Raw genomic sequence first — 10,204 nt, forward strand, 5'->3', positions numbered from 1 at the left:
CATGTTCTTTTGACATGCTTTTCCCTGCGAGGTCTCTAAAACATAGGCTCCTCTTGAGAGTTTTTCTTTTATTCTGAATGGCCCTTCCCATCTCGGAGCTAGCTTCCCATCAGCTGCATTTCGTCCTCCCACATCTGCCCTTCGCAGCACTAATTCCTTTGTCTCAAATGACCTGGGCTTTACTTTCTTATTAAACCGATTAGCCACCAGCTGCTTAGCCATATAATTTCTACAGTGTTCCATAACCCAACCTTCATCTATCAGGTCCAGCTCTATTGCTATTTTCTTGTTGTTCTCTTCTTCTGCTTGCGACAAAGCTTGGACTCTTCTCCAAGATGGCTCCCCCAATTCTACCGGGATCATAGCTTCGCATCCATAGGTTAACTTGAATGGGGATTCCCCAACAGAGGTCTATATTATGGTTCTGTATCCCTACAACACATAGTACAGTTCTTCTACCCATTTTCCTTTAGCAGATTGCTTCATACGCCTTCGAAGTCCTTCAATTATGACTTTGTTAGCAGCTTCTGCCTGGCCATTTGTTTGAGGGTGCTCAACTGAGGCAAAGCGATGCCGGATGTGGAAGCTTTCCATCAGATTTTGAAACCCTTTACTTGTGAACTGGGTTCCATTATCTGTTACCACCTCAGCCGGAATCCCGAATCGACATATTATGTTCCTCTCCAAGAAGCGCTAAATCCGGGCCAAAGTGATGGTGGCGACTGGCTCTGCTTCAATCCCCTTAGTGAAATAGTCAACTGCTACCACTAACCATTTCAATTGGCCCTCAGCTGCCGCAAATGGACCCAAGAGGTCAATTCCCCTTTTGAAGAACGGCCACGGAGCCGTGATCAAATTCAACTCCTCAGGGGGAGCCAGCAGATTCCTACCGTGCTTTTGACACTGATCGCACTTCTGTACGTGCTCTTTTGCATCATTGGTCATGGACGGCCAAAAGTAACCGGCTCGAAGCGCTTTTCGAGCTAGTGCCTTACCCCCGACGTGCTGACCATTGATGCCCTCATGGATTTCAAACAGAACATACTGGGCCCTATCCGAATTTAGACATTTTAGTAGTGGGGAAAAATGTCTTTCTTATAAAACTGTCCTTCTACCATAGTATATGACGCCTCATCCCGGACTAGCTTCTTGGCCTCCTCCTTCTCAGCAGGCAATATCCTTTTTTCGATGTATTCGATGATGGGGTAACGCCAGTCACTCACCTGCGTGATCTGCATGATGCATGTCGGTTCCGAAATACTTTGTTCAATCACAGTCCTATAGTTTCCCCATCTTTTTGTGCTTGCCAATTTGGACAGTATGTCTGCTCTACTGTTCTCATTTCTCGGAATGTGACTAACCTCTACTTTTTCGAAGTTTGTCATTATCTGTTTTGCATCTTCAAGATGTTTTGTCAGCAAAGGTCCTCTGACCTGGTAACTTCCCTCAATTTGAGAGGTGACCAACTGGGAGTCACTATAAACCTTCACTTTTCGAGCTCCAAGCTCTTTAGCCTGCAATAAGCCGGCTATGAAGGCCTCGTACTCCGCCTGATTGTTGGAAGTTTCGAAGTCCATCTGCATAGAGTATTCAATTGCAACGCCATCAGGGTTTTCAATGATAACCCCGGCTCCACTTCCTTTTGGATTGGAGGATCCATCGACATACACAGTCCAAGTATCTGGGCTACTGGAGTCCGTATGTTGGATTGAAGTGAGCTCTCGAACGAAGTCGGCCAATGCCTGAGACTTGATCGCTTTACAGCTTTCGAAAGCTATGTCAAATTCTGACAACTCCACAGCCCAACTCATCATTCTTCCTGCCAAGTCCGGTTTATGAAGTATTTGCCGGATTGGCAAGTCGGACTGCACCAGGATCCTGTGTCCTTGAAAGTATGCTCGAAGCCTTCTTGCCGAGATTAAGAGAGCAAAAGCTACCTTCTCCAATCGTTGATACCGGAGCTCGGCCCCTTGCAAGAGCCGACTCACAAAATATATCGGTTGCTGACCCTCTTCGTTCTCCTGTACTAGAGCCGAGCTGACAGCCACGTCTCCGACAGATAGATACAAAATTAAAGTTTCTAGCTCCCTTGGTTTTGCTAGTACTGGAGGTGAAGCCAGTTGCCTCTTAATCTCCTGGAATGCAGCTTCGCACTCCGAAGTCCATCCATACTGCACTTCCTTCCTTAACAATTTGAAGAAAGGCAAGGCTGTCTCTGCTGACCGAGGCAAGAACCGGGTGAGAGAAGCCAAACTTCTTGTTAATTGCTGTATTTATTTCTTATTTGTTGGTGTCGTCATCCCCAGCACGGCCCCACACTTATCTGAATTTGCCTCAATCCCTCTATGCATTAACATAAAGCCGAGGAATTTTCCTGCAAAGACCCCAAAGGCACATTTTGAAGGGTTCAACCGGATGCGATGCTGTCTCAACTTACCAAAGGTTTGCTCCAAATCTCTGATGTGTACTGCCATATCGACCGACTTTACTATCATGTCGTCGATGTACACCTCAACGTTCTTGCCCAGCTGATCAGCAAATACCTGATTCATCATTCTTTGCTAAGTGGCTCCCGAATTTTTTAATCTGAAAAGCATCACATTATAACAGTAATTCGCCTTCTCCGCAATGAAGGTGGTTTTCTCCTGGTCTCCAGGGTGTAATGGAATTTGATTATACCCTGAGTAAGCGTCCATGAAAGACAACATTCGGAACCCGGATGAGCTATCAACCAATTGATCTATGTTAGGCATTGGGTATGCATCCTTGGGGCATACCTTATTTAGGTCTGTGTAGTCAGTGCACACCCTTCATTTTCCACTTGGCTTTTTAACCATGACTACGTTAGATAACCAGGTTGTGTATTGTATTTCCCGATGAATCCTGCCTCCAGCAATTCCCTCACGTGATCCTCCAATACTTGTCGACGTTCCCAGCTGAGCTTTCTCTTCTTCTGAGCCACCGGCTTTGCACCGGGGTAAACGGCTAACTTGTGGCAGCAAAAGGCAGGATCTACCCCAGGAATTTCTGAAGTCTTCCAAGCAAAAATGTCACTACTTCTCCTTAGACAGGCGGCGAGCTGGGCTTTCTCTTCACCCGTTAACCCTTTGCCGATCTTCACGGTCTGCCCCTGCTCACCTACAGTTATCTCTTCTAGCTCTCCATCGAGCCTTGGCCTTGGCATCTGGGCATCGTCCCTCATATCTAACTCCACCATATGAACGGAGCTCTGCTTTGAGGGTTTATGGCCATTCTGCTTGATCACAGCTATAACTTCAGGATCCTTATCCACCATTCGTACCGACTTGAAGTAGCAATCTCGAGACTCCTTTTGGTGCCCTGTTATGGTGAGCATCGTACCCTGCTTACCAACCATCTTGAGTTTTTGATGCTTGGTTGAGACTAACATGTCCCAATCATGGATGGTAGGTCTTCCCAAAATCACATTGTACTCTGAAGGGAAATCGGCTACGATGAACCTCACCCTTTCGGACTTGTACGCGTCCGTAGTCCCCAGAGTTAGTCAGAGGTCAATATACCCCCTAGGGGTGGTGTTGCAACCATTAAACGCCATTAAAGCCGTGTTACATGGCTTCAAATCTTCCTCATCCAAATTCATTTTTTTGAATGCCTGCCATAAAATTATATCAGCGCAGCTTCCATTTTCTAGAAAAAATCTTCTTAACTCTGCAGTTGACTAGCGTTCCTGTAATCACCAACCCATCAACATGCCTTGGCATTACATCCTCCAGCTCCTTCTTTGTGAAATATAACAACGGCGGCTCTGGTTCTTCTTCTTTAAACTTGGGGCGTTCCCTTAATGAGAGCACCTCCCTCAAGTATTTGCGTCGGGCGTTCATCGTGTCACCCCCGCCACCAAAAGCTCTGTTGATCACTTTACATTCGAATTCCGGCTCCTGGAACTCGTCATCCTCCTTGGCCGGCTTCTTATTCCGACCTTCCTCTCTGAACTTCTTATCTTTGGGGGGCTCATAAGCCGACCCCCTCTCCTCTTTCTGTTTCTCCATCCTTGAGTCCGGATCAAATACTGTCGCAGCTTCCCCTCCCTAACATACTTCTCAATTTCGTCTCTGAGGTCCCAACACTCATCAGTGGTGTGACCCGGCCCGTCATGGAATGCACATTATCGTGACTGATCTAACCCAGCTGGGTTCTGCAATGGCCAAGGTCTTTCCAACTTCATCATATCTGTTGAGGCGACCTCACGCCAGATTTGCGATCGGGGAGAATTTAGGGGGGCATATTTGTCAAATCTCCCCCTCACCTGGAACCTGTCATCTTGTCTTTTTCCTCGAAGGTCATTTTCTCTTCGACCTCCGAGTTTTTCTCCCTGACCAGGTTGATGTCTTTGGTCGACATTTTCTAGTTCCATCTGTTCGAGCTCCAGGTACTTTTTAGAGCGCGCGTTAAACTCAACCAAGGTCCGAGGTGGCTCTTTATATATTGACTTAGCTAACTGTGATGTTCCATGCAGCCCGGCTATTACTAAATCTAAGTGAACGTTCTCGGATAACCCGGGTGAAAGAAAAATGGCCTTGAAGGCCGTAGGCATGTGATGATGAAAACAAAATTTTCAAAGCGGAATTACACATACCATATCAGGAAACATGCTTTAGGACATGGATGTTACCTTGTTTGTTTTCCAAAACTTGAAGATGATCAAGGTGAGGCTTGAAGATACAAGCCCTCTAATGATGATCCACACCACCCACGTCAAGATGCAAGAACTCTTTCTTGAAGAACCACCAAGTGATCTCCATAAAGAGACTTGCCATGCGCTCAATAGGTGAAGGAGGAGGTAAGGTGAATGTGTTTAGAAGAGTGATATTTTCAGCAAGAAAACATCATAAAAGTGGCACATGGAATGGAGTAGAATTGGCTAGGTGTTTTGTGAAAAACCCTAAGGAGAACCTACCCAAGTTGGCGCACAAGAGTGTGATGAGAGAGTCATGATGCAATCACATTTTTCACTTAAAAAACTGATTGAAGTGGCGCACAAAGAGGGAGAAAAAGGTGGAGTTGTTGCAATTCAAAATTCCCAACAACCTACCTTCGAATCCTCATGAGACTAGGTCTTAACCTAGTCAAAATTCTGATCTAATGGCCATCATATGGCCAACCATATGTGCGCCCTCTTCAGCCCCAGAAATGGTCCAGATACGTTGAGCAGTTGCATTCAAATTTGAACCAACTCACTCACTGATTCTCTCAACCAACCAAATCTGATTGGAGCTTATTTGGTTGACTAGATGACACTTATAATCACACCAAATCAGCGCCCCAAACAGCCCTTGGTGATCTCCAAAGATCTCCTCTTGATACAAGGGATTTATTCCAACAAGATCTTATCTTATCCTTTTGTTATGAAACGACTTTTCTTAGTCAATTCAAATTCAAACATTTAAATTCTAAATTCAAATTCTAAATTTAAATTCTAAATTCAAATTTCAAATTTCAAATTCAAAATTCAAATTTCAAAATTCAAAATTCAAATTTTTGATAATTAATTTAACTAATTAAATTAATTAGTAATGTCTTGGACCATCCAAGCCCATTACATGGTCCATGAGCCCTTTTCCTTTTTAGGTGGGCTTCCAAACTTCTTCTTGGGCTAACAATCATTATTAGGCCCAATACCTTTAATGCTAGATCATCATGACAATAAGGTGTTAGTGTGTGACTCATTAGGTCCAACATAGCCACTGACATAAATGGGCTTGGGCCCAACAAGCCCACAACCCATTTAATGACAACACAGAGCACTAGCAATGCTTTGTTGCCTCGGAACTAGTTAGATTAATGACTTGATCATCCTATTATACATATTTGGTTACCGTATATGTTTCCTTTCGTCTCGGTTAAATTCCCATTAAACCTAGGGTAAGGAAATGTATCAACCCTTGCGGTTTAGGGTAAGCTTTATTCGAAATAGGGAATCTTCAATTTACTGACTCTAAAGGCAGATCATCTCATGATCTCTTTTACTATGCATAGATTCCCGAGTCCCAGTAAAAGTCATCCTGATTTCTCCGGTTTACAGATAACCTAATCTCTCACAGAGATTTGACGAATTCCTTCGGCTTATCACCCTAGCCCTGTGCTCTTTCAAGACAAGCCCAACAGTGTACCTATGAGTCTCCATGTTTCAGGAAGACGAGGTATACAATCAAAGCATGCCTTCTAGAACACAGTCTAGGTAATAACTTCTGGTCTAAGGAAAGACATACCCAAATATAAAGAGACTACTCTAATGATACTATCTGTGAGATTTCCTCATAGAGTCTCTTTGTGGGTCTGTTCAGTGCGAGCTATACCCTTATAGATCCACCCACGACTTTAGCTAAGACATCTCCATATCTGTAGCACATGAGGTCTTTACCTTGTATCCAAATACAAGTAGATAAGTCGTGCTAGTCTTATCCTAGATCACTGATCCCCATTCTCAGTGTCTCTAGACTAGGAACATAAAATTAGGAATAAACGTGTGGTATCCTTGAATTCTCATGATCGTGATCTCATCACAGATACTCAAGAGATACCTGTTCTATTCCAAGGGGTTTATCCAGTTACTCACATAAAATATTAACAATAATATTGAGACAAAATATGAAACAGGATAAAGAGTGCTTTTATTTATTTGCGACAATATAAAAGGTCCAGATATATCCTAATCTAATCAAAAGATTGTCTCTGGGACATCCAAATACTAACACTGGGTACCTGCAAGGCGGCCAATTTGAACCGGTCCAGGTATTTTTGTAATGTTTCACCGGGTTGTTGCTTAATCTTCCCCAACGCGAATTCTGACTTCGGCTGCTTCTTACTGGTGGCAAAGTTGAGCAAAAACCGGCCACCAAATTCTTCAAAGGATCTGATAGACCCAGCTGGTAACGACAAAAACCACGCCTGGGCCGCACCAGTTAGCGTGGTTGCAAAAAGCCTTGTGATCAAGGGTTCTTCTATCCCTTTGATATACATCGTTGTGTCAAAGGCATCTAAGTGTACTTGAGGATCCTGCGTTCCGTCATACTTGATCAGCTCGGATAAATTCAAATTTTCTGGATATGGAGCTTCTACGATCTCATCCGCAAAAGGACTGTCGTTATACTGCCCCCTGTTATACTTCCTCTGATATACCCCGGTTACGTCATCCGAATTTTGGACAATAGGTCCTTTACGGTGGAGGTGGGGGATCTCGGCCAACAGCGCCGCATCCTGTACATCCCGCCTTTCTTCGTACCGAGGTTGCTGGTGATGACCCGGATTACCTCGGCCTTCAGGATGCCGTGGTTGTTGATTGGTACCCGGGTTGGCCGCAGTCTGTAGAGGTCGGCCAGCGTTAGTCCTTGCTGGACGACGAATTTGTTCCTGGTTGTCCTGTTGTGGGTTTGCGATCCGTAGGTCTGTCATGACCTATGTGATGGCTCGCGCGGGATCTGGGTTAGTAACCCGCCATAGCTGAGCTTCCAGTTCCCGGATCTGTCTTGCATTCGCTCGTTGCTGCAGCTCATTTCGCTGTTCCAACTCCTCCATCCTTCGAAGAATAGCTGCCATGGCTAAGTCCGTCACCCGTGGATCTGGGGCTACCGCGTTTGGATCTTCAATGGGTTGTAACCCTTGTACATACGGTGCATCTGGATTAACCACCGGAGTTGATGCCGAATCTGAGTGCACATCACTAACGTGCACAGCATCTGGATCTGGGATCTGTGGCATCTGCTGACCCTGTTCTTCTGGACCTGGGATCTGTGGCATCTGCTGACCCTGTTCTTTTGGATCTTCCCTAATGGGAGGAGGAACTTGCAGGTTCCCAGGATTTGACATTGAAGGTTGATGGAGACCACTCCTTGTAGCCCTCACCATTTCCTTAATTGGCTTTCTAGAATGTTTGATTATGGGAAAGAAGTCCCCACAGACGGCGCCAATGTTCTGCCTGAGGCAGATGTGTCCAATTGAGATTGGATGATTGATCTAGGATTTAAGTGCTTCTCTCTAGATACCTATGAACTAGGTACCTTGGGGACAGCGAATCACAACACACTATATGACGGCCTTAGCCTGAGGGGTGTGTGTGTGCACTGTCGTGATTGCATAAAATAGGGTCAGAGAGATCCACTATACCTATGGTCTTTAGCTCCTATTTATAGTGCTTACCTGTGGGCTTGCGTTATTTGGGCTTTCCGCGACTATGGGCCTTCCTCTGGTCCATAACACAACCCAAATAAGATCTCTCCACTGCTAACTAAACTAAGTAATATATACAACTTCCACCAAACTACTGTTGGGATATTCAAGTGTGATGAGTCCCACATTGATTGGTAATGGGCTAAGTGAAGAGTATATAAGTGGAAGGGACCCATGAACCCAATGCCTTAAGATTTTGGGTTGAGATATGGTGTCGGATCCACTTGCTACGGTTGGTGTAGCTTTAACTCATTGGTGGTGGCCTTCCGCCACGGGCTTCCCCCTCGACCCGCCTGACAACTACTAAACTCCAATCACTTAAAAGAATAAAAATCGCAGATCTGAGATGCATAGTGGAAAGGATAAAGAATAGAAAAGAATGAAAGACATGTACCTCGTTGTTTGCAGAAGATGCTGGACCAGGTGAAGATGTATCATCTCTAGGTTCATGAGCTCCTGTTGGTGGTGCAGGTGCACTCTGTTTCTTACCCATTTGGTTCTTCTTTAAGTTTCTCGTAGTCAGAGCAGGATCCTCAGGAGTGGTCGGCGCCACCACGGGTGTGGGAGGAGCACTCGTTGGAGCTGGTAAGGACGAAACCATGAGCATCTCGCCGAAGCTAACGATGGGGTCGTTGTCGATGACAGAGAGGGCATCGTTGGAGGCCATGGTTTTGTGTGTACAAAGAAATGCGAGTGATTTGAATTGATTTGCAGAAATGGAGAAGAATATTGAAAGAGAAAGAGTGTATATTGAATAAAAAATTGTAATGCAAAAAAGGTTGAAGGAGAAATGATCATAACGTGTTGTAAAATAAATATAGATAACTAAGATAAGTAGGAGAAAAATATGTAGAAGAAAAAGACCGAAAAAATATATTCTTTATACTGGGTCCTGGCTAGAACCACATGTGCAAGTTTCCCTGCATGTGGCTCGTTCGCGCTTTCTGAGGCGCTGCTGTGACTCAGCATGGGAGAAGGGGGTGTCACACTTTCTTGTTTAGAGCATTGTCCGAGTGAATAGGCAGTGCCTACCAAGCAAAGCTTTCTTGAAGAGGTTGGGCTGGTTCCTTTTCGGCGCCCGCATTTGATTTAGATGTTGGGGCAAGGCAAGCCCCAGCAAAAGTATAGGTTGGCTCCCAGCTCCATCTCGGCCGGCATCATGCTCTCGAGGGGTTCCTAGAGCGAATTACTCTAGATGAGCAACTTTGTGGAAAGATGCTTCCCAAGTTGGTTACAAGTTGTGAGGCGACAATTTTTTCCAATTGGTTACTATCGGTAGCTGAGATAAGCTTGTTGCAAAAGTGTCTTGGAGGTGAAGTTTGCTTGAGAAGTTTGTATAAGAGGTAGCAGCCTTTATTGACCTGGTCCTTCCTTAATATTGAAGACTTTTAATATGGGCCTTTCATTTCAATGTATTTATTCTTGATCAAAAGCATTCTCAACTCGTTATTTATGCTAACGGCATGAGGAGCGAGATACATAAGTCTATAGGATGATCTGTCTATTTTCAGCCCATAAGATTTATTTCATTGTGCTTTAATTTTGCACTATGATCTGTATATTGCTGGTGCTTCAAAGTTTTCTCAACAATATTTGTATCCTACACCTTATATATACATTTCATAATTTATATATTTGCATACCTTGATATTTTGCATGCTCTTGGTTTTGATGCCGCTTGTGAGTTTTGATGTCATTTTTGTGAGTTTTGATGTCGATTTTGGGCTTGTACTTCATGTTGTCTTAAGGTTTTAAGGTTTTACCCTTAAGACTTCTTCACACTTGAGTTTTTAACCCTTAGACTTTACCCTTAAGTTAAGACTTGAGTTTTTAACCTTTGTTTTGCTTTACCCTCAAGATTGTCTTACCCCAACCCAAGGCTGTTAAGATTGGTGAGGAGTATTGTTTTGAGGAAGGGAAAGCGTGGTTGACAAGTCACTTCGAGGAGGCGGCTGGAGTACTTTTATCAAATGATGCATATGGGCTGAGTCGTTCCCAT

At 44.4% G+C, this 10,204-nt stretch overlaps 1 protein-coding gene across 1 annotated transcript; it reads right to left on the reverse strand.

The window, feature by feature from the left end:
- Positions 1-693: 693 nt before the first annotated feature.
- On the reverse strand, positions 694-2,552 carry LOC133296954 (uncharacterized). The gene is made up of 3 exons (XM_061495998.1): positions 2,438-2,552; positions 1,116-2,215; positions 694-1,005 (listed from the first exon to the last, which is right to left on the reverse strand). Exons 1-3 carry the CDS (start codon positions 2,550-2,552, stop codon positions 694-696), a joined length of 1,527 nt encoding a protein of 508 aa, XP_061351982.1.
- Between the last annotated feature and the right edge of the window lie 7,652 nt (positions 2,553-10,204).

This window comes from Gastrolobium bilobum, unplaced genomic scaffold (assembly GCF_033153095.1).
Source record: "Gastrolobium bilobum isolate Gb01-03AN ecotype WA unplaced genomic scaffold, APGP_CSIRO_Gbil_v1 utg4065, whole genome shotgun sequence".
Classification (NCBI taxonomy): Eukaryota; Viridiplantae; Streptophyta; class Magnoliopsida; order Fabales; family Fabaceae; genus Gastrolobium; species Gastrolobium bilobum.

What these genes read in the sequence shown, in the direction of transcription:
- LOC133296954 (XM_061495998.1), bottom strand. Translation starts at nt 2,552, where the DNA reads ATGAATCAGGTATTTGCTGATCAGCTGGGCAAGAACGTTGAGGTGTAC. An exon ending in AGATTTGGAGCAAACCTTTG is followed by an intron (nt 2,216 to 2,437) that starts GTAAGTTGAGAC and finishes CTCGGTCAGCAG; the next exon opens with AGACAGCCTTGCCTTTCTTC. An exon ending in ATGAGGCGTCATATACTATG is followed by an intron (nt 1,006 to 1,115) that starts GTAGAAGGACAG and finishes ATCAATGGTCAG; the next exon opens with CACGTCGGGGGTAAGGCACT.